Source organism: Orycteropus afer, unplaced genomic scaffold, assembly GCF_000298275.1.
Source record: "Orycteropus afer afer isolate SDZICR_OR568_19922 unplaced genomic scaffold, OryAfe1.0 scaffold00123, whole genome shotgun sequence".
In the NCBI taxonomy this organism is placed as follows: Eukaryota; Metazoa; Chordata; class Mammalia; order Tubulidentata; family Orycteropodidae; genus Orycteropus; species Orycteropus afer.
Window position 1 is genome coordinate 5,235,512 of NW_006921710.1, and position 24,519 is coordinate 5,260,030.

The following is a 24,519-nucleotide window of genomic DNA, read 5'->3' on the forward strand; positions in this document are numbered from 1 at the left end:
GAATGTTGAGACTCACATCATCAAGGAACCAAAAGTCACAGAAACTTTATCACTGGTGCTACACGGACCCATTTCAGAAGCAAAGGGTCCACTGGCCACTTCCATGCTAAGCTATAACCCCACCCCTATGAATAAGGCATGACTCCTCCCCCAAAACTTTGAATATATGTAACTCCCCACTTGTCCAGTATATTGTAAAACTCCCATAAATGCTTCTGTCCAGGGAGACAGACCTTTGAGGTATTATTCTTGCTGCCTTTCTTGTGCCAAGTAAAATCCATCTCATTCATTCCACTTATCTCAATAACTCTTGTTTGAGTTAAAGTGGTGAGCCCATTGTGTGTTGGGTAACATACCTAGAGAAAATCCAGTCCCACCACTCAAGTCCCCCAAACGCACACAGACTGCCCTGGGACCTCTCTAGGCCCAGCCTCAGGCCTCCAGCTCCATCTCACTTCTCTTGCCCCTGAATGAGGCAGTGGCCCTTGCCTTCCCTCCAGCTCCATATCCTGGGCCCTTCCCCCACTGCTAATCCAGGATTAGCCCTCTCCCAGGAGCTCTGGTAGCATAGTGGCTAAGACACTTGCCTGCTAACCAGACGGCTGGCGGTTCAAACCCACCAGCCACTCCTCGGAAGGAAGGTTGGGCAATCCTACTTCCGTAGTGATACTGCCTCGAAAACCCAAGGAGGGGTCGCTATGAGTCGGGTTTGACTTGATGGCACATAACAACAACAACAACAACAGCCCCTTCAGGATTTTTAACCACCCCCTCCCTGCTTCTTTCCAGAAACCACTCCTGGCTACTTACCAGGTGCCCAGAAATGGTGTTCTGAGAGAGCTGGGGCAATGAAGCTGGGTAGGTACAAGGACACTTGAGTTCCAATCCTGGAGCCACTGAAGCCAGCAAGTTTAGAAAAGAATTTTTTTTTTTTTTTTTTAAATCTCTGAGGTCAGCTAAACTAGAGAGAAAGCCTCTTATCACTGCTGAGGATGGGACCTAGGGGGAACATAGGCAATAAACAAGGCCTCATCAGCCTACTAGAAAGAAATACCCCCACCACACTTCCTGCCGACCCTCCTGCTTACAGACACCTTTCAACCATAAATTCTGAACTGGTCCCATGCAGACCCAGGAGTATGCGTAGAAATAACAACTCTACCCCCTAGCAGAACCCAGAACATTAAAACTGTCAAGGAACCAAAAGTCATTGGTGCTACACTGACCCATTTCAGAAGCGAGGGGTCCATCAGCCTCTTCCGAGCTATAACCCTTGCCCCTAGGAATAAGGCATGACATCTCCCCAAAAGCTTTCAATACGTATAACTTTCCACTTGCCCGTAGGCTTTAAAACTTCCCTAACTGCTTTTGTTAGTAGAGACAGAGCTTTGAGAAAATATTCCCTGTGTCTCCTTATTTGCTGCAAATAATAAAAGTTATGCTGAAAACCCCAATCTGCTTGCCTCTGAGTTATTCTTAACCAGAGTAAGAGCAGCAGATACCCTGTTTTAGGAGGTTACACCACCACTGCCTATGACCTCTGATGAACCCACCTCAAGGGAGGATTAGAAGGTTCCCAAACCACCAGTATCATCTAGGTGGGGACAAGGGATGGGTCTAAGGTGACCAGGCCCTGAATTACTTTGCATTCCAAAGGTGAAGAAGTCCTCCAAAGAACTGTCCATGGCCCCTCCCAGCTCTGATATCCCAGAAGTTTCAGGCCTGGGAAGATTACAGAGGGAATTTACAGATCAGTCTGTAGCTCAGAGGAAAAGGTACAAGGTGAGGGATATCTCATTTGGAAAGAGGAAGGGGCTAGAGAGTGGAGGCTGTTTTCAGAATGAGGGAGAAGCCCATGGCTCTCTTCCCCACCCCCGGGCGGCCCGAGCTGTTTGGTGTCTCAAGTGGCCTGGAGGTCAGAACAGCACAAGCACACCCACCCTCCCCCAGCCAGTCCTCTGGGCAGCTGACAGAGCTGCTCTTTGGCTGCTGCAGCTTCTGAAAAACCAGCCACTGGCCTTCCCTGAAATGACAGCTTTCTGAATGGCGAAGGGACAGAGTGTCTTGGGAGTGACTTGGCCCCAAGTCAAGCAGTGTTTTCTGGGCCACAGCGCTGGGAGCTGCTGCTTTGTCCAGGCTGTCCAGGCTTCCGGAGGGCCAGGAACAGTATGCTTCCCTTCTCTTCCCTCCTCCTTCGGCTGGTGAAGAGGTTCAGCAGGGTTAGGCTAGGTGAAGGGAGCAGGGTAAAGAGGAACCAGGACGGAGACACAGTTGAGACCTGGCTCACTTGAGGCAGGGTGCATTCCCGGTTGTCAAGGTCCCTCAGGCTGGGCCACTCTGGCATAGGGGGCAACTCTCCTTGGAATTCCCTTTCTTACTCAGAAAGGCTAGCAGTAAAGGGTTGGTAAGTAGTCCCTGGTTACGAACAAGATCTGTTTCTAAGTATGTCTTTAAGTTGAAACTGTAGGTATGTCCGAACAGGGCATACGGCTCTTATTTAGCCTTACTTTAGCGCAAGAAAAAGCTTGAAACCTTTTCAATAATTTAAAAGCTGCATGTACAGCAAGTGAAGTGATGAAGCATTTGTCACAAGTAAAGGTTGGTTTAATCCTTTCAAACTGAAGGCAAATTTATGTAACATTAAACGGCAAGAATGAGTTGTGTAAATCCAGTGTTTGGCCTTACTTCACCTTCTGTAATTTGGAATATCAGAGGTGTCTCCTTATGAGGGCTGAATAAACCAATGTTTTACTAAAGATAAAGAGCTCGGCACAGTGCCTACTGATGTTAAGTTGTTCACCAAACGTTAGCAGGAGCTCTTCTGGGTAGTGGAAACTGAGGGCATTTTTATCTATTTTTTGAGCTTTCCCAAGTTTTCCAAATTTGCTCTTGTAATCACTGTGTTTTAAGGGGAGGGGAATAACCTTCAGCTTAAGGAGGAGGTTCAGAATGAGAGGCATGTTTCTGTTTCCCACTATTTGTTCATTCTGCTTAGGCTTTGGGAAGTAGGTGGGTGGTGATTTCCCCACTGTTGTTTTTTCCAAATGCTAATCAGCTCCAGATCCAAGCCTTGAGCTCTGGGCATTGGGTGGCTCCAAGGCTGAGGGGTGGTGGTGGGGGGTGAGGTGGTAGGGCTTGGTGAGAAGGGCAAGAGCCCAGACAGGAGGGGAAGAGCTCCACTGAGGAAACACAAAAGGAGGTTTCAGAGGGGGGTGCAGCTTAGCTGCTCAGCCTCCCTATTAGAAAGCTCACAACTGGGACAGAAAAAGGGGTTTCAGCTCAGTCCTGAGGTCACGTGGATCAGAGTCCCCATGCAGAGAGGAAGGACAGACTCCAGTCTGTTCCAGAGGAGGTATCCAAACAGCAACTCCATTCCCATCACTAAGATCAAGGACAAGCTCAGATAAAATGGGCTTTCCTCCTCACCAAAAACTCACCTCCAGGCCCTCACGCCAGTCTAGCCCAAGCCTCCCTAGTCCAGAAGGAAGATATGACAGCATTTACTGGGTACGGGAAGCCAGGCCCTCTGCTTTTAAAAACTTCACCAACCTGTATAACTGGACCCATCATCATGATTTACAAATAAGGAAAAGGAGACCCCACATCAAGTAAGTGGCAGAGCTGGGATCTGCAGGGAGTTCTGCCCACCTCCCTGAGCTTCTGCTCTGACAGCCCAGTCAGATGCTCACATGGGGACTCTTGGCCCACCTCTGTGGAGCCGTGGAGACTTGCTGTTGAAATTGTAAAGGGCCTCTGAGAGCACTAAGTGGAATGACCATTGTACCAACGGAGATACTGAGGACACGGGAGGCAAGGCATCTGCCCAGCTTCATACAAGGGATGACTAAGCCAGGACAGAAACTTGGGGTGGCTGGATTCCATTTCAATGCCCTCCTCTCCCTGTCCCCACACATCAAAGTTCCTTAGAGCATAAACCACAAGCAACCGAAAAGGCTGACAATGTGTTGGCTGTGGGATCACCTTGTGCCTGGCATGTAACAGACACTTCATCCAGCTCATGTCCAGCTCCAAACCTCCAGTGCCCGCCTTCAAGGAGCTTACGGTTTATCAGGGCGGTGAGATGAACAGAGTTAACTATTCTGCAGGAGTCCAATAAATGGTCACTCAACAAACTACTTGACAAGGCCCAGTAGGCCTCAGAGAGTTGAGGGAAAGAGTCTCCCACGACAAGGCAACCTCCGAAGGTTACTTTCTGTTATAGATTTATTTTATATTTGAATCGAGTCTACAAGTTCAGACCCCAAAATAACGGATTGCTTCATGGTTGTGAGAGCCTAGTGTGCATTATTTCTGAGGGTTACATCTGATGACACAACGCAGAAAACACAAATGGATAAACAGATAGACATACTCATTAAGACAAGAGACGCTAAAATGTGCCTTAGTGTCTGAGCAATTGCTCTAAGGCAGGGACCCTTCTAAGGCGGGGAACCAAGTGACTGATTAAAAGCAAGGTGGCTTCCTGATACCAGGTGCTGACTGTGCTGTGTGTGTGCCAGGTGCCCTGGACAGAAGCTGGCTTGAAACCAAACACTGGGGTGCTTGCCCTCCCAGTGTGACCTCCCCACCCAACCCTGCCTCTAAGTGTCCATTCTGAAGGATCAGGTGGTGACAGGGCTGATGTAAGCAGCTGAAGCTAGTGGTGGCATTGGGCAAACCCAAGTCATGAGGCGAAAAACAGAGTCCAGGTGAAGTAGCTCCTCTCGGCTCCTTAACACTGTGTGCAGAGCGGGGAAGGTGCATCAGGGAAGGAAGGGATGGAGCACCATCATCTGGGGATTAGCCAACCCAATTTTCTTCCCTTCTTGGCAGTTCTAGAACATTCCCTTTGGCCAACAGCCACAGAAATAAGTGCCTGCCAAGCCAAGTGGAAAAGAAAGAAAATACACCCCCCCCCAAAAAAAAAATTAAAAACCACCACCCTGCCCCAGGCAAGGAGAGGAACAAACAGAACTAGACCAAGGTCACATCAGGTTCGGAAGACATCCTGCGCCCCACACCCCAGGGAAAGGAAACACAATTCAATGTCTTGCTTCTTTGCTCAAGGGAAACAGCCACCGCGCCCTGAGACTCCAACTCACTGGCCTTTAGTGTCTTTTTTTTTTTTTAGTTAGTTTTTTTTCTCTTTTAATACCCAAACCATCCATTGTCAAAGCTTTGAAAAAAAAAAAAAAAAGAAATTGCCACAAAAAACTGATGAGGCCGGCCCCAGGCCTGGCCTTTTCACCTGGCAGCCTGCTCTCCCACAGGCTGTGCCACCAGAGCCCAGACCAGCACCAGTGGGGGTGACCATCCCACAGCTGGTTCACTCTGGACCCTGTTGCTCAATTCTGGGTGGCACTAAACACCAGTGGTGTCACTAAAAAGGGAAAAGGGGAGACACAGCCCACCCTTCCACAGACACCCTCCATCTGAGCTGCACTTCCTTGGGAATGTATAAGTTATCTGGAGGGAGGAGATGGGATGTAGAGAAAAATAAATACCAAGAGCTAAGTAGGTGTCCCTGGACCTCTGGCGTCGGCTCAGCCTCTGTGGCAGAAATGGCTTCCACTGAGGAGGCCCTGATTGTCCAAATACTGCGCAGTCCTCTGATCTCCCCAAACAGGCGCCTGCCCTGGGGGGCTGAGTCTCAGAGGGAGAAAAGGGGCCAGCCCCTCGTGTACTGTCCTCTCGCCCTGGCCCAGCTCACATCCTGTGAGGCTCCTGCCCGGCCAAGAGGCTGGGCTCTCTGTCCCTGTACTTCTGGGAGGAGCAGAGCCTGGCCATCCTGGGCCTGAGGACTCCTCGTTGTCCCGCTGCTGACTGCTCTGGGCCAACCCCGTGCTGCGACTGGCTGCCAGCACTCAGGCCTGCTCCTTGTCGGCCCTCCAGAGCCGTTCCTTCACCTCGGGTGGCAATGTGTTGAACAGGTCCTCCTCCACCACCAGGCCACTGCGCTTGAGCAGCGGGCACTCGCCCAGCTCCACAGGCAGGCACTCCAGCCGGTTGCCTCGCAGCTCGATTTGGGTCAGGTTGGTCAGCTCGCCCACACGCGAGGGCAGTGACTGCAGCACATTGTTGCCGAGGTGCAGGGCTCGCAGCTTCCGGCACTGGAAGAGCTCTGGTGGAAGGGCCTCAATCTGGAGGGGAAGGAGCAGAGGGCAAAAGTGAGCTGTGTGTGGCTCACGCTGGGGAGCCTCCTGGCCCAGGGCTCCCCTCTCCCAGGCACCAGTACCTTCTCTGATGCTCATTCCAGCACCACCTGGGCTAACGTCTGGCTATCTTCTACCTGCCCATTAGGTTTCAGCTCAGCAGTCACTTCCTCCAGAAAGCCTTCTCTGACATTCTCCTCAGTAACCTGTGGCATCCATGTTCCCACCTGCTCCCTCTGTTGTGAAACTGCCTGGTGACCTGTCAGCCCCTGGGCTACGGGCTCTTTAACAAGGCAGGGCTGGATCTGCCTTGTTCCCTGCTGTCTCCCAGCACCTGGCATGGTAAGAAGCATATAATCCTAGCCAGCCCTCCACCCCAGGGCTCACCATGAGCCAGGCAAGGCTATTGGTCATAGCTGCCAAGGTTTATCAATGCAGAGCAGCACGCTGAGAAAATGCTATACCTTAAACTGTTTCTGAGAACTGGGGAGAGCTTACAATTTCCTCATCTGTCAAGTCACAGGCTGATCACGAGTGCAGGGGGCCCAGTACTGGCCATTCAGAACCCTTGTTCTGATTTGTAGATGTGAATGACAGGCAACACCATGTGCTGCTTAACAACAGAAACAGCTCAACAGGAAGCACTGTCACTACAGGTTCTGCTCTGAGTACTACTACAGTGAATTCATTTAACCTTCACAACCATTTGTAAATACTCTTCCCATTTTACAGACAGGGAAACTGAGGCCCTAGAGAAGCTAGCTTGTGCAGAGCTCTGCAGCTCAGAACTGGCAGAGCCAGGTGAGCTGGCTGGTTCAGCAGTCCATGTTCTGAACCATGCGATCTGTGCACACAGTTGCTGGCACAAACAGTGGGGCCAAAGTGGGGATACGAAGATTCTACTTGTACACAGAGGAGCTCCATAAATGCCAGTTTCTTCCCCTGCCCTTCTGTGAGTGCTGAGTTATAAATGTGAATCCTTATTAGGTCTATTGTCTTAAAATTGCCCCTTCCAGCTCTCATGGGCAGGAGGGACCTTCACAGCAGGGCAGGAGTCAGGAGGTGTGAGCCCTGATTCCATGGGACGATGGCGGGAGACTGTGCAGCAGCCACCCTGAGGGTGCTCTGTCACTGTCTCCATCTTCCTCCTACAGAGACCAAGGCCCAGAGGCTACAGAGACCAAGGCAGGTTTAAGTCTTTCTTCCTCGACTCAGAGCCTGTGCTCTGTTCTCATTCTGCCAAACAGGGTGCTCATTTGCAGCATAACCCTGGGCAAGTTCCTTTTACGGCTGGTTCCCCAGAATGTCTCCCTCTCCATGACATAACCTCCCCTTTCCTGGTGAACTCCCTCCAGATCCACAAAGAAAGGCGAGCACATCCAGTCACTTGACTCCCTACTATAGTCACACCCGTCCTTTGGACCTATCCCCCCCTCTAGAAGTGTCACTTGTTCAGCACCCCTGATCCCATCCTCTACCACCACCTCAAGGACCTCATGTGCCTATGCTACTCCATCAGCATTTAAGTGGCCTAAAGTTCACAGGTCTCGGAAAAAAGACAACCCTCCCAGGAACCTTCTTTGACTGCTCACCCCCATGGCTCTCTGAACTTCAGGATCAAACATCTGGAAAGATGTATTTCTCTCCTTGGTCCACTGTGATCTGGCCAAGGTCACTAACTGTTGTTCCTAATCTACTAGAATGAAATCCATTCTCCTCTTACTTGACTCCTCCTAGCCCTGAGATCCGCCACATGCCTGCCTGGTCTTCCTCTTTCAAAGTCTACCCCTCAGGCTCTGGCCAGACTCTCTCCCTAATCCCTCCACATTTTCCCAGTGATCTCAAGAATCCCAGTTTCACCCATATGCCATGGGATGATGACTCCTTGCATTTTAGGCCTATTCAACACCCAACACAGGACACACCCTCTCCCCTCCACAGGCCTGTGCTTCTTCCTGTCCCACATCACTGATCTTTCATCTACCTAGGAAGCCAAGTGAGAAATGCGCAAACTACCCCAGACCTCCCCTACCTCTACTCCCCACATCCCATTCATCCCCATGTCTATGGGTTCTACCTCCAGAATCTCTACCACGTCCATCCATGTCTCTTCATCCCTAGCAGCCTCTCCCAGTTCAAGCAGTCTCCCCCCTCACCAATGGCTACACAAGGTCTCCTAACTGAGCTCTCGACCTCTCATCCTGCCCCCTCAGATCCACCCCTCCTCACTGCAGCAACAGTAATTTCTCAAGATGCAAGTCTGCTCACTTCTTTACCCACTCCATCAACAAGAATTTGGTACACATTTGCTACAAGTCAGGCACTGAACAAAACAGCAAAGATCCCTGCTTTCAGAGCTCATGGCCTGATAAAGGGAAATGAAAATGCAGTTGAAATTTAAGTGGAAAAGACCAGGATTCTGCCATTTTGCAGACAGCCCCATCTCTGCCCCCAAGATAAAGTCCAGATTCCAGGGGCAGCATATCCCTCTGCTCCTTTCTCCCCAACCTTTGGCCTGCCCAGTCACCTTTCAGTTCCCGACAAGCAGAATGTACTAGACTCCTTCTTCTTCACCTGGCTAATTCCTTCTCTTCTTTCAGGGAACAAGTAAAATGCCCCTTTCTTCAGAAGGCCACCCTGCCCTGGGTTAAGTCTGGGTTGGGATCACTCCTTTGTGCTCCCAAGAGTAGCTCTTCTCACATAGGGTGCTAACTGCCTTTTTACTTGTCTTTCCCCACAAGATGATCAGCTCAGTAGGGGCAAGGAGTGGGTCTTGTTCCTCCTCAAGTCCCTAGCATCTTGCTTCATAGCTGGACTATGTTGTTGTTGTTGTTATGTGCCGTCGAGTCGGCCCCGACTCATAGCGACCCCTCCTTGGGTTTCTGAGACAGTATCACTACGGAAGTAGGATTGCCCAACCTTCCTTCCGAGGAGTGGCTGGTGGGTTTGAACCACCAGCCTTCTGGTTAGCAGTCAAGCGCTTTAGCCATTATGCTACCAGAGCTCCTTAGGCACCTATAGGAGTGCTCAAAAAAAACATTTACCCTCTGCCACGAGACCAGAACTGGATGATGCCTGGCTACTACAACTGAACATATTGTTCGAAGATTCTATAGAAGAATTCTGATCAAAATGGGGAAAGTGCACAACAGAATTTCAAATTCTCATAGATCCAAACTTTCTGGAACCACTGAGGCAGAATGAACTCCTAAAACTATTGTTCTGAGACAATCTTTAAACCTTATACTCAAAACATTCCCTGAAGTCTTCTTAAAACCAAACAGTTTAACTTAACTAGTAAACAATGTCTGCCTTGAGCATCTTGCTCTTTTAAGGACTAGCTATACATAGTTAAGGAGCTCTGGTGATGTGGTGCCTAAAGCATTTGACTGCTAACCAGAAGGCTGCTGGTTCAAACCCACCAGCCACTCCTTGGAAGGAAGATAGGGCAATCTACTTCTGTAGTGATACCGCAGTGATACTGCGTTGGAAACACAAGGAGGGGTTGCTATGAGTCGGATCTGACTCAAGGCAGTGAGTTTGGTTTTTTGGTTATACGTAATTAAACTGACAAAAGCAACTCAAAAGATTGGATAGGAAACTTAGGAGGCAATGAGCTTATGTTAATGAGGAGGAATAAAATGGAAATGGAGGGCGAGAATGGCTGCACAACTTGAACATGATCAATGTCACTAAATTGTACACATAGAAATTGTTGAATTGGTGCATATTCTGCTATGTATACTCTCAATAACAAAAAAAAAAAAATTTTAATTGCTGAGTTAATAAACAAATGAATGAACAAATAAATACCTTCCACGCCAAGGTATTCCTTTGTTGTTACTAGTGCTCTGAAGTTGATTCCGACTGACAGAGATCTACATACAACAGAACCAAACACTGCCTGGTCCTGTGCTATCTCACTACTACATTTGAGGCCACTGTTGCAGCCATTGTGTCAATCCATCTCCTTAAGAATCTTTCTCTTTTACTCTAACCTTCTACTGAGCTCTAAGGAGCTCTGGTGGTATAGTGCCTAAGGCACCTGACCGCAAACCAGAAGGTTGGCGGTTCAAACCCACCAGCCACTCTGAAGAAGCAAGACTGGGCAATCTATCTCCATAAAGATTTACTGCTTCTGAAACCCAAAGGGGGTTGCTATGAGTTGGAATCGACTCGATGGCAATGAGTTTGTTTTTTTATTTTCCTACTGAGCATGACAACCTTCTCCAGGGCCTGGTCCTTCCTGAGAACATGTCCAAAATACGTAAGACGAAATTTTCATCATCCTCGCTTATAAGGAGCATTCTGGCTGTACTTCTTCTAAGATAGATTTCTTCATTCTTCTTGCAGTTCATGGTATATTCAATACTCTTCACCAAGACCAAAATTCAAATGCATCAATTCTTCTTCAGTCTTACTTATTCAATGTCCAACTTTCACGTGCATAGGAAGTGATGAAAATACCATGGGTTGGGTCAGGTGCATCTTAGTCCTCAAAGTGACATCTGTGCTTCTGAACACTTTTAAAGCGGTCTTTTGCAGCAGATCTGCCCAATGCAGTATATAATTTGATTTTTTGACTGCTGTTTCCATGGCGTTGACTGCAGATCAAAGTAAAATGAAATCCCTGACAACTTCAAACTTTTCTCTGTTTACTATGATGTTTATTGGACCAGTTGTGAAGATTTTTTATTTTTTGCAGTGTAATCCACACTAAAGGCTGTAGTCTTCGATCATCAGTAAATGCTTCAAGTCCTCTTCACTTTCAGCAAGCAAGGTTGTATTTTCTGCATACTGCAGTTGTTAATAAGTCTTCCTCCATGATGCTGTGTTCTTCTTCATATAGTCCTGCTTCTTGGATCATGTACTCAGCATACAGATTGAATAAGTATGGTGAAAGGATACAACCCTAATGCACACCCTTTCTGATTTTAAACCATGCAGTATCTCTTTGTTTTGCTTCAAATGACTGTCACCTGGTCTATGTACAGGTTCCACATGAGCACAATTAAGTGTTCTGGAATTCCCATTCTTCACAATATTATCTATAATTCGTTATGATCCATACACAGTCATATGTCTTTGCATGGTCAATAAAACAAGTAAACATCTTTCTGGTATTCTCTGCTTTCATCCAAGATCTATCTGATATCAGCAATGATATTCCTTGTTCCATGCCTTCTTCTGAATCCAGCTTGACTGAATTTCTAGCACTTCCCTGTTGATATATTGCTACAACTATTTTTTAATTATCTTCAGCAAATTTTTACCTGTGTGTGATATTGATGATATTGTGTTATAATTTCCACATTCTCCTTAATCATCTTTCTTTGAAAAGTGCACAAAATATGGATGTCTTACAGTTAGTTGGCCAGGTGGTTGCCTTTCAAATTTCTTGGCATAGATGAGTAAGTGCTTCCAGTGTTTCTTGAAACATCTAAATTGGTATTCTGTCAATCCCTGGAGGCTTGTTTTTCACCAATGCCTTCAATGCAGCTTGGACTTCTCCCTTTAATACCATCAGTTCTTGATCATATGCTATACCTCCTGAAACGACTGAATGCTGATCAATTTTTTTTTTTTTTTTGGTACAATGACTTTGTGTATTCATCTTTTTTTTTTTTTTTTATTAGGATTTGGGTGAAGATTTACAGAGTAAATTCACTTTTCATACAGCAGTTCACATATACTTTGTCTCATGTCATTGACCAAAATTTACAATGCAGCAGCTCCCCTCCCACTTCCTCCCCATAGTTACCTCCTCCCAGTGTCCATCCCTTCATACTTTCTGCACCCTGAGCTATCTCCCTGTGCATAAGCAGCCCTTCCTTCTCCCATGTATTCATCTTCTTTAGATCCTGTGTTGTTCAATATCTTGCTCATCAAATCCTTCAATATTGCAACTCAAAGCTCTAATTTTTTTCTTCAATTCTTTCAGCTTGAGAAATGCTGAACATGTCCTTCTCTTTTGGTTTTCTAACTCTAGGTCTCTGCACATTTCATTAAAACACTTTGTCTTCTTGAGCCACCCTTTGAAGTCTGTTCAGCTTTTTACTTCCTCATTTCCTCCATTCGCTTTAGCTACTCTATGTTCAACAGCAAGTTTCAGAGTCTCTTCTGATATTCATTTTGGTCTTCTTTTTCTTTCCTGTCTTTTTAATGACCTTTTGCTTTCTTCATGAATGATATTCTTGATGTAATTCTACAACCTGTCTGGTTTTCAGTCACTAGTGTTCTATGCATCAAATCTATTCTTAAGATAATCTCTAAATTTAGGTGGGATATATAAAAAAAAACTCATTGCCATCAAGTCAGATCCAACTCATAGCGACCCTTGGGGTTCTGAGGCAGTATCACAATGAAAGTATATTGCCCACCCTTCCTTCCAAGGAGTGGCTGGTGGGTTTGAACTGCCAGCCTTTTGGTTAGCAGTCAAATGACTTAAGCACTACGCCATTAGAGCTCCTAGGTGGGATATACTCAAGGTCATACTTTGGCTCTCATGAAGTTGTTTTCATTTTCTTCAGCTTCAACTTTAACTTGCAGATGAGCAACTGATGGTCTGTTCTGCAGTTGGCCCCTGGCCTTATTCTAACTGATAATACTGAGCTTTTCTCCATCATTTCTTTCCACAGATGTAGTTGATTTGATTCCGGTCTATTCCATCTGGCAAAGTGGTTTATGTTATTTAAAAAAAAAAAAAGGTATTTGCAATGAATAAATAATTGGTTTTGTAAAATTCTATCATGTGATCTCTTGTCATTTCTATCACCAAGGCCATATTTTCCAATTAAGGGCCCTTCTTTGTTTCCAACTTTCACATTCCAACCACTAGTAATTATCAATGCATCTTGGTTGCATGTTTGATCAATTTTAGACTATAGAAGTTGGTAAAAATCTTCAAGTTCTTCATCTTTGGTGTGTAACTTAATCACTGTATTGTTATAGGCATGTGAATAGTATTCTATCACTGACAGCATTGTACTTCAGGACAGATCCTGAAATGTTCTTTTCGACAATGACTTCGACAACATTCCTCTTCAATTTTTCATTCCCAGCATAGTAGACCATATGACTATATGATCAAAATGCCAAATACCTGTCCATTTCAGCTCACTAATGCCTAGTATATTTATTTTCAACTGTTACATTACTTTTTGACAACTTCTAACTTTCCTAGATTCATACTTCATACATTCTACATTCAGATATTACTGGATGTTTGCTGCTGTTTCTTCTCATTTTGAGTTGTGCCACATCAGCAAATGGAGGTCCTGAAAGTTTTACTCCATCCACATCATTAAGGTGACTCCACTTTGAGGAGGTAGCTCTTTCCTAGTCATACTCTGAGTGTCTTTCAACCTGAGGGGCTCATCTTCTGATACTGTATCAATGTTCAGCTGCTATTCATATGGTTTTCATGGCCTTTTTTAGAAACAGATTGCCAGGTCTTTCTTCCTAGTCTGTCTTAGTCTGGAAGCACGACTGAAACCTATCCACCACTGGTGACCCTGGTAGTACCTGAAACACCAGTGGTATAGCTCTTAGCATGACAGCAACATGCTATGACAAACTGATAGATAAGTGATGGAAATATTTCTTAGCATCATTAGTTTAAACCTGGGAAAGTAACACTTAAGGGACTAAGTCCAGGCCTGTACCTATCCTGTCCCTTCCCCACCCAGGGTGGTTTACAAGAGCCATCAAGCCCCGAGAGTGATGAAAGAGAAAGGTTTAGGCCTCAAGCTGAAAAGCAGGAGACTGGATGAGATGGGCCCAAACGAACTTTTTCCCATACAGGCCTCTGGCATTCCAGGGGCAGGGACAGGATGTGATTAAGCAGTGTGCTAAACAGGCTGTTCAGAGGGTCTCCTTCCTCCACCAGTGCCTTTCCTGAGAGGTGACCTCAACCAACAGGCATGCTTGGTATGAGGAGATAGGGGTGAAGACAGGATGGGGAGCCAGGCTGAAGGTCGTCCTACACCTTCCCCTACCTAGTAGGGGAGCAAGTCAAGCCTCTGGTGTGGTATGGTACCTGGAATAGGGCATTCATTACAAAGGGTTGTGCGTGGGATGACAAAAAAGTCAGCACCCATTCAATGGACAATCTGAGTCAGCTCCAACACTGTGCTCTGGGGTAGCTGCTTAGTCTTCCTTCCATATGTTAAAGAGAGGGCTAAGTTTTCCAGAGTCTCAAAGTTGGCTTCTCTCCCAAGGGATTTTCTGGAATAAAGCAACTTGAGATGTAACTCAACCTTTCTAATACACATGTGCATTAGTCATAATCTGAGGGAGGGAATTTGACACACTCCCAAAAATATGGAGAAGACAGGTTAGTTTGCAGAAGCAGAAGAGGAAAGGCTTCTCAATGGTCTGAGGAGTGTCAGAACCCTCCAGTCTGAGTGATGCTTCTCCCAGGGCCAGAGAGGAGTGTGTGTGTATGTGTGTGTGTGTGTGTTTTTTCCAGAGCTCTTCTCCCTCTGTGCCTAGACCGCTGGAGAGAGCATCCTGTGGGGAGGACTCGGCAGGATAATGCGAGGATCATACCCAGCACAGGAGTGACCCTCAGCAAGTGCTCAATAAGTCAACTGGGGCAGCTTTTAGCACCACTGTCTGTGAGGGGTGTGCAGAGGTGGGGCTGAATCAGGTCTCCCCTTCATCTCCTCAGACTTCCACTACCACTCCCCTAACCACAAGAATCACCTCCCTGAATGAAGACTTGTTCTGTCAACTTTTCTGCAGGTCCCCAGGAAATGGGGGGGATGGGGGAGGTCACACCCACAGCCAGTATGCAGAAGCCCAGACCACAAAGCCAGAGGAGAACCCTGCCTGTAACTCCACCTGCTTACCTCTGGGAAGGGACATTAGGTGGGGGACTTTCCCAGCCCTGGTTCCTTCAGGTGACTCCAATCCCAGCTGGGTGGAAGCCAGGCAAGGTGCTGGCACACATGGGCTCCTGCTGCCACCAATGCTTTTGAGGCTGTGGCCTCCCATACCGCCTGCCCAAACCACCACAGTGATTTGCTGCTTCCCCTTCAGAAAGGCAGGTGGTAACTAGCCAGCCCCTACCCAACTCTGGCCTTCACCAGACCCCAAAAGCCAGAGGGGCTGGGGATATGAGTGACCCTAGGAGCTAAAAAGAAAATTTGGTTTCACTTCAGCAAGCACCAGCTACCTACACAGTCGCCATCCCTGGTGGCCTCAGACTGGCCCCTTGGTTCCGGGCTAAGTCCTACCTTCTACAACCCAGCTTCCAGAGAGAGAGAACCATAGGCCCTACACGTGCAGATTCCTGCCTATGAGGAACTTGGCTCAAAGTGCACCTTGGTGAGGGCCCCACCTGACTGAGCCGTCCCTGCTGCCAGCCCCACCCTGGCCAGGAGAACTCAGTAGCATTTTGTGGCAAAGACACAAACTGGGCTCCCGTACCCCGAGATTCTGATTCAGCATGTCTGGAATGGGACCCAGGAACATGTATTTTTAACAAGTTCCCTCCTTGATGGTTCTGAGAACAGCATGCGGGGAGTCTAAACAGACAGTCCTGACATACCCAGCCTCCCGAGCAGCTTAACACAGCCAGTTCACCAGTCAGCACATGTGCTGGGCAGAGGCCAGGCTACTCACCCGATTGGCCGTGACAGCCAGATTCTGGAGGTTCTGCAGGAGGCCAATGTCAGCAGGGAGGAAGGTCAAGTTGTTGTGGCTGAGGTCCAGGTAGCGCAGCTTGCGGCAGTAGAAAAGCTGGGTGGGGATCTTCTCAATCTTGTTACGGTTCAGGTAGAGGCGCTCAAGGTTGGTGAGGTTGCCGATCTGGATGGGGATGTAGGCAATGTGGTTGTACCACAGCTTAAGGCAGGTGAGGCGGTGCAGATGCTGGAAGCTGATGATCTCCTCAATGGTCTTAAGGTTGTTGTCCTTGAGGTCAATCTCCTGCAGGTTGTGGAGGCTGAAGATGGAGTGAGGGATACGCTCCAGGTCACAGCGGATCAGCTCCAGCTCCGTCAAGTTCACCATCTTCTTGAGGCTGTTGAGGACGATGAGCTTGGTGCCTTCATTGTTGATGGACAGCTTCTGCAGGTGCACACCCACGTCGGTGACCACCTGTGGCAGCTTGCTCAGGTTGCTCTTCAGCCGTAGCACCTTGAGGCGTTTGAGCTCCCGCAGTCCATCGATGACGATGTAGCGGTTGTTCTCTGCACTCAGGTTGCCTGTCAAGTGCAGCTCCTCCAGCGTCTTCAGACTGTAGATCCACAATGGGATCTCCTTAATGTCAGTGAACTTGATGTGCAATGCCCGCAGGTTCTCCCGTAGGAAGGCCAGGGCGGGAGCCTCAATCTTGGCCGCTGTGTGGTACAGCCACAGCTCCTTGAGGCCAGTGAGCTGGGCAATGCTTGGGGGGATGGTCACGTCAGGGATCAGTTCCAGCTTCAGCACCTCCAGTTCCACCAGGTCAAACACAGTGTCAGGGATGCCACTGAGCATGAATAGGTGCAGCTCCAGCTTGTCCTGTGCATTCTTGGTGAGCCGCTGTCGCAGCTTGTCCAACGTCCACTCATTGTTGAGGTTCAGCTGCCGCAGCTTGTTCTCACTCACCTCCGACAGGAAGACAGCAAAGCGCTTCGAGTAGAGTGGGTCGTACTGGTCGATGAGGTGGAGCATGAAGGCAAAGTCATTCTTGACGTCAGGGATGTCACTGTAGCTGCTCTCCTCACGGATCGACTCAAACGAGTACTTTTTGAGGGAGCGCCGCAGCATCCACCACAGTGTGTACATGCAGATGAGACCATAGAAAATGACCAGGCTGATGTAGAAGGATGCCAGGATCTTGAAGAGTGTGGCCAGAGGGTGGGCACAACGGTAGGTACGGTAGCCTGTTAGGCTCTCAATGTCCACAGTGCAGTCCACGTCAAACTTGATGTTGTGCACATAGTAGACTGTGTAGCAGATGATGAGGATGAACTTGATCACCTTGATGATGGTCTGTCGCATGTAGAGGCGGTACACAATGTCTCCCTCTTCCACATGGGTCCGGAACTTCTTCACCTTCTCAAACAGTGCCTTGGCTTGCTCCCCTTCCTTCTTGTCCAGCACACCCGTCTCTGAGCGGTCCACGATGCCCTGCTCGATGCGTGACTTAGTCCGCTGCAGCATGGGCACAGTCGCTTCCACATCTTCGCTGACTGTGGATGACTTCTTGTCCATGGAGCCATTCATCTTGCTGAAGGCTGGCTTGGGGTCGCTCTCCTCTACTACTGTCTCCGACAGGGCCCGTGTGGTCCACGGTGAGTCAAAGCACTTAAGCAGGATGGAAACAAAGTGCTCCAGCTTAGAGCTGGTACGTGGGAACTTGAACCAGAAATTGCTGCAGGCCAGGAAGATGAGAGTATGCAGGAGCACCAGGTAGGGGAAGTACTTGGCAAACCAGTGCAGTCGATTCTCGTAGCACACAGCGTCCACATAGTTGTACTGGTGCCTGTCCAGGTCATACTTGATCCCTGTGGGGCCTGTGTCAGGGCTTGGCAGGAGTGTTGCATTGGGGTAGGTGGGCTCTGGGCTAGGGGCTGCCCAGCCCCGGAATGAGTCGTTGCAAGAGTCTTTGGTGACCCACTTACAAGGCAGGCAGATCATCTTGTCCTGGGTGACCTGCAGTGTCCCTCCAAAGACAGCAATCATCAGCATAACGATGGAGATGTAATCGGTGAACACGTCCCACCACGGCTTCAGAATCCGGTAAGCTGGCTGTGTGTCCGCAAAGTAGCGGAGTTCCGTCACTGGAATCATGGTTCAACCTGAAAGGGACCCACATGCAGAGGTTACCACAGAGTGGCTTGGCTTCCCTGGGAACCAGTAGTCAGGGGAGGGGACAACAGTCCCTGTTCAAACTCTACCTTGAGTCTAGCTATAGTCCTGGCCTTGCCAACCCATGAGTGGTCCATGGATCACCCTTCCTCCACAAATCAAGTGATCATCTGTTGGCTGGGAAACTACCACAGTGTAAGGCAGGAGGTATCTTCACTTAACAGACAGGAAGACTACGTGCTCTGAAGTTGGGCCCGTGTGGACAGATGCAGCCTCACCATCTCCCACCCAACCTGTCCCTCACACTAGAATCTCACTCTGCATTTCAGTAAGACCATTTGGGAATTTGTATCTTTAGATTCCATTCTATTCATGATCAGATTAACAAGAGGACCTTGTTTATAACTCTGAGTCTACTTGGGAACAGGATGCAGCCATCTTGAAGCTGCACTGAGGACCTGAAGGGACTTCCACAACGTGTGAGAAAAGCAATTGGCAGATGAGCGGGTAGAATGAGAACTCAATTAGTAAAACAAATAATGAAGTTTTAGAAAAAGTCTACTTGTAAGCATATGGTTATGTCTATATAAGATTCTGGGAGCACCAGGGGAAAACTGGACAGACACATACAAGGGGCTCCTGGGAGAGGGAGCCAAACAGAAAGAGGAAAGAAAACAAGACCATTCTCCACCCCAAATGTGGATGTTCTGATTACATCTATGCACTGGTGTGAAATTATCTGTGTGTGTTGACAAGGAAGTTGAAAACAGCAATTGGAACTGAATCAGCAGCAGATTCTCAGCCCCCCACCCTCACCCACCCCCAGGATTAATTCAGGAGGTTTGAGGTAAAGCCTGGAAATCTGATTTTTATCACATGACTTCAGGGACTCTAATGATTGGCCAGATTTGGGAAAATTAAATAAGAAGCCACATTCAGGAAATAAATCCAGCCAGTGACACACAGGAGGTGCATAGCAAAATCAATGTGGAGAAAGGAACCATGTCCATCTCCGCAAGGCCTTCCCTTGGGCCACCTACTAGCACCCTGTGAAGGTCAGCAGTTTTATAGCAGCCTGTGAGACTGTAACAAAATTATGAAGGTAAAATACGTTCACAGCAGAACACATAGAAAGTCTAACAAAACATAAGGACAATAAAAGAAAGACCTGTGAAAACACCACCCAGGATCATCCAGTTAACTTTTCACGAGTAATAGTGGTCCAGTGCTTTTTCTGCATACTTTTAAGTAGAAAGGTGTGATTTCACTGGACACTCTATTTTGTAACCTAGAATCTAGATTTTAAAGCAAATATCTGTGTTTTGTCAAATGGGTCTGTTTCTCGGGGGAAAAGAATAGGAGTGCCTGGGTTACAGAACTAGGCCACCTTATTCTGATGACTGGTAATAGAATGGGGTGGAAGGGTGGCAAGACCTCCCTCTCTCAGGGAGGTGGAAATGGGTGACTGCCACAGTCAATAGGCTACTGGGCTAAGCACTTCCCACAGAGGTTCTCACAGAATCCCTTCAACAGCCTGGGAGGTGGGCCCTATTTTTAGCCCCATTCCACAGATGGGCTAACTAAGGCTTAGAAAGGTTTAGTCATCTGTCTTGACGACATTGCTTTGCTAGTGAGTGGCAGAGCCCACACTGAACCCTGGCCCGTCATTTCTCGGCTAAGTTCATGTCCTCGCTGCTGTGGAGGGCTTACTCTCTAGCCGTTCAAAGTCTCATACACAGGTGGTGCCAAGAGAAACCAGGCTCAGGAGTCCAGTCTCCCTGTCTCCAGTCCTCCCGCCTCCAAATTACCAGAGCTCGGGTCATCTAGGGGCCAGCAGACACCACCCACCCTGGACTGGTGGCTCCAGCCTAGGGGACAGCCCTCTTGGTAAGGCCAGGACTCTCAGGCCAGGCCTTGCACCTACCCCACAGGAAGGCCCCAGGCCCTGTAATGACCAGCTGGCTCCTCACACCACCCACACTCCTGGTAAAGTGGCATTCTGGGGGAGGGCTTGCTGAATCACAAAGCCTGCCTCCAGCTGAGAGACACCCTTCCCTCATTTCCTGGCTCCCTGTGTCCACATCCAGGGTGAGGGCCTGTAGACTGGGGGCCGGAAGGGAGGAGGGACCAATACCAGCAGGCCTAAGGGCATGTAACAGCCTGCCCAGGAGTCCTGTAGGAGACTGCCATGCTATTCACAGGCAGAGTGCCAAACATTTGGGGTGGGTGTAGTCTATGACCAGGAAGGATGTGGTCACAACTTCATCCTATTTTTGAGGGGGAGTGGGGTGTGTGTCAACATAAAAGAGAACACCCTGTCTCCTCACAGTGAAGAGTCACCTCTGGGCCCCTGGTGCCTTCTTGATTCCCTCTGGCTCTGAGGTGGGAAGTGATCACAGTTCCGTTTTACAGGTGAGGGAATCTGAGGTTCAGAGAGGTAAAACAACCCACCCAAGGTAGGAAACAGACCATTCTGTTCACCATGTCTGACTCTTACTCACTCCCTTCCCCATCACACTCAGTCTTTAAGCATAACTTCAACTCTGCTTAGCCCTTGGCTAGATCTTGTGGGTGCAACAGAAATGACCAAGCTATGCCCTTGCCTCAGTGTCTTCTTGGTCCAGTGTGAGTGCGTGGAAGGGTGCAGGAGACAGGGGAGTGCCTAAATAACTGGACCCATGGCTACAGTAGGACAGGCTTATTGTTGTTGTTGTTATGTGCCGTGGAGTCGACCCGACTCATAGAGATCTCTCCTCGGGTTTCCGAGGCAGTATCACTACAGAAGTAGATTCCCCCATCTTCCTTCCAAGGAGTGGCTGGTGGGTTTGAACTACCAGCCTTCTGCTTAGCAGTCAAGTGCCTTAGGCACTATGCTACCAGAGCTCCTAGGACAGGCTTAGACAGAAGAGATAGATGCCAGCTCCTTGCTGGGAAGCGTTTCACAGAGGAAACAGTCCTTTTCACTGTGGCAGGGGGTAAGGTGAGGGACAGCACTGGGGCAGAGTTAAGGACCCATGCAAGGTGACACCACTTCCACAAAACCCAGGAAATAGGCTCCAGGTATAGACGAGCCTCTACTCAGGGGCATAGCATGCCCAGTCCTGTGCCAACCCTTGACCTGGAGGACCCAGTGACGACTCAGCATAGGGCTATGACCATTACCACCGGGTAGAGGAGGGTACAGGGGCTTAGAGAGGTGGAGTCAGGGCCCAAGTGACAAAGCTGAGAAGGGGCAGAACTGGGATGCTAGGGTAGGCCTATCCTTGTGTGTGGGACCTGTCCTAAGGGGTCACCCTCTAGCTATACCTGTGTTCTCACTGCCCCTTTGGATGGTGAGTTGGGGAAAATCAGGAGAGAAAGTGCACACTCCTAATCTAGGGCTTTAGTTCCCAGGGCTATCAGGGAAGAGGGGCCCACCAGACAGTGAGGCCCCCAACAGGAGATGGCCAGGTGCCTGCCTCCTAGCACAAGGCAGTTCCCGCTCTTGGAAGAGGGAGGGAAGTCAGTGGAAGTGATAAGCATGGAGGAGCTGGAGACCTACTGGGAACCCAGGCTCTGCTGCGGCCTCACCACATGACCTTGGGCAAGCTCCTCACTGGCTCTCGGCCTCAGGTTCTTCACCAATAAAATAGTGACAACCTCACAGGCCTGCTGTGAAGTCAATGAAAATGTAATGCCTTTAACATGGGGCAGGCAGGCTGGTATTATCATCTATACTCGACCGCATCACTCAGGGAGACCAGATATTCCCTGAGGACAGGAAGCTTCTGTACACGGTAAGTGACCAATAAATCCAGAGCAGCTGACGGGGGAACAGCATGGGAATAGGGCGCAGTGTGAAGCATGGGTCTGCTGGGGAGGAAGGGGCAGAGCCAAGTTCCAGGTGGATGTGGGGCAGGGTGGGGTCTTCAGGGGCAGGGGGAGAAAGTTGAAGCCAGTGAGTTCTGGGCTCCTCCCTGTTCCTGCCCACCTCTGGGGAACCTAAGGAATGAAATGAATCCCCCACAGGTGGGGAGCTCCAGCAGATTCTTTGCTGCAGCCCAGTGCAGGGACCCACCCAAGAGCTTGGTGACTTGAGGTGACCAACACTCACAGTTTGAGCAGCTCCCCATTTAGAGACTGAAGACTGATCTGCTAAGCCCAGAATTCTCACGACAAACTCAGGAGATGTCCATTATTTCATGCTCATTTTATAGATGGGGAAACTGAGGCTCACACAGAGAGTAATGGGCCCAGTCTCACACAGTCTGTAAGTGACACAGGTAGCCTTCCAACTCGGGTCTGCTGTGGAGCCCAGACAAACAGCAAAACCAAAGGGACTCATTCAGATGGCACGGACCCACCAGGACAGCTAACTCTGAGGTATACCTGGGTGTGGTCAGGAAAGCACAAGAAAGTAAGGGGGCAGGTTCAAAGAAGTGAGGGGACCTTTTCTCTCAGTTATGAAAAGTGTCCTTTCAGGAAGCTTCCTGCTAAGCAGTACACTGGTCGTCTCTCTGCACTTAGCCTTCTGTAGTCAACACTGCATGCTACAGAGATGTAGGCTAGCTTTCCACCCAAGGGTTCATTTTCCCCACCTGGAAGACAGCGAAGAGTCTGTCATAGATGGGCCCACATTTTGCAAAAGGTAGGTCAAAGTAACAAGAAGTGGGTCTGCCTGACTTGGACTTCTCCTTCCTCAATAATATGCAGCCCACCCCCAGATAAGACTACAAGGCTCTGGCCCCAAAGCCACCACCACCATAGACACTCTTGTCCTGACCACTCTTGCATACAGTGCAGGGAAAGAGACGCTGCCCAGGAGTCAGACTGCCCTTTCTCCGGCACCCTGGCTTACCTATCCATAAAATGTGGATGGTATCAGATGCCCTATCTGGCCCTCAGGATCACAGAAACGCAGTTCCCCAATCCACCTGTGTGTGGGAACTTGGGCAGGGAGAGAGCAAGCCCCACACATCAGTGAAGACACGAGCCTGATGGAGGAGGGACAAGCCTGGGTTCAGTGTGGGCTCTGACACTCACTAGCAGAGTGGTGCTGGGTGGGTGACTTCACCTTTCTTAGTTCCCTCACGTGCAGAAGCAGGTCAAGATAGGCCCTGCTTCGAGTGCTGAAAGGCCAGGGCCTAAAATACTCAACAAACGTCAGGCTCAGTGCCAGGGCCTGGGGTGGGAGTGAGCAGGTGGTAGAAAGCAATTCCAACGCAGTCAAGCCCCCCTTGAGCTTTCTGGTCTTCAACAGGCACTTGGTGAGTGAACGGAAAGTGTGCATCATCAGAACAATAAGAGCTCCAGAGGAAAAAGGAAAATCCAGAGAGTCACAGACACCTGGGGAAGAGAGAGAGTTAGAGGGGGCGCACAAGAGGTGGACAACAGCACAGCCTGGTATGCTAAGATAAGGAGCTCCGGTTGTGTAGTGGTTATGGTATTTGGCTGCTAACCAAAAGGTCGGTGGTTCAAACTCATCTGCCGCTCCAGGGAAGAAAGACGAGGCAATCTGCTTCTGTAAAGATTTACAGCCTTGAAACCCAGTGGGAGTTGCTATGAATGGAAATTGATTTAATGGCAGTGAGTTTGGTTTCAGATTGGTGGTATGATAAAGAAGTCATTAGAATGTAATAGAGCTTTTTTTGGGGGGGGATGACATAACCCTGTATGTATTATCATTTTGAAAAAAAGTGAGATTTAGAATGATAATAAATAAATACAATCCCGTTTTGATAATTCCTGGACCTTCCGGCACTATGAGGAGGAGCTACATCTTGGAGTAGGAGTAGGAGACAGAAATCTAAAAGGAAATTGAAATTTTGCCAGCATGCATTACACTTTGTGACTAAAAAATAGTACAGAATTTTAAAAGAAGCCCTGGTGGGACAATGGTTAAGTGCTCAGCTGCTAACCAAAAGGTCAGCAGTTCAAACCCACCAGTGGCTCTGGGGGAGAAAAGATCTGAGGATCTGTTCCTATGAAGATTACAGCCTGGAAAACCCTATGGGACAGTTCTACTCTGTCATACAGGCTCACTATGAGTCAGAATCAACTCGATGGTACATACAACAACAGAATTCAAAATAAATACAGCATCAAAGAAAGAAAGAGAGTGAGCAGCCCTCAGGTGTGGGGCTCAGGCTTTCTCTGTAGCTTTAAGAGGCGGTTTCAGGAGGGCGCTAGAAGTCAGGTCAGGTCAGGTCTCTGCCCCAAGAAATGGAGAATTTGGACAGAGTCCCAAATACAGAAAAAAGATGAAAGAGTTTAAAACCAAGCTAGCTGAAAAAAGGTAAAAAGGAAATGTAGCTTATTTTTTTCTGGGCTCTGATCTAGCTATTTCTCCTCCTTCCAAAACTCTGGCATCCACTTTACCTGGGGCCATGTCCTCCTAGAGGTCAGGTATTAACACTCCCCTTTCAGGTAGGAGACCTCTGGCTATGCCTTGGTAAAGTTCAGGAGGCAGCCACGGAGGGGCGGGGCTAGAAGCTGGGAGCTTTGCAGGGCACAGACCATTTCAGGTTCATGCCTTATGCAAAGCTCAGAATACAGCAAGCTGAAACAGCTTGCTAAACTGAGCTGA

At 48.6% G+C, this 24,519-nt stretch overlaps 1 protein-coding gene across 1 annotated transcript; it reads right to left on the bottom strand.

Moving 5' to 3' along the window:
• Positions 1-5,864: 5,864 nt before the first annotated feature.
• LRRC8A (leucine rich repeat containing 8 VRAC subunit A) lies at positions 5,865-17,936 on the bottom strand. Its single transcript, XM_007944249.2, has 2 exons — positions 15,780-17,936; positions 5,865-6,140 (listed from the first exon to the last, which is right to left on the bottom strand). The coding sequence occupies exons 1-2, from the start codon at positions 17,934-17,936 to the stop codon at positions 5,865-5,867; spliced, it is 2,433 nt and encodes an 810-aa protein (XP_007942440.1).
• Positions 17,937-24,519: the final 6,583 nt, after the last annotated feature.

Excerpts from the sequence above, each read along its gene's own strand:
- LRRC8A (XM_007944249.2), bottom strand. The coding sequence starts at position 17,936 with ATGATTCCAGTGACGGAACTCCGCTACTTTGCGGACACACAGCCAGCT. Across the intron at positions 6,141-15,779 it reads TGGCTGTCACGGCCAATCGG|ATTGAGGCCCTTCCACCAGA; the intron begins GTGAGTAGCCTG and ends CTTCCCCTCCAG.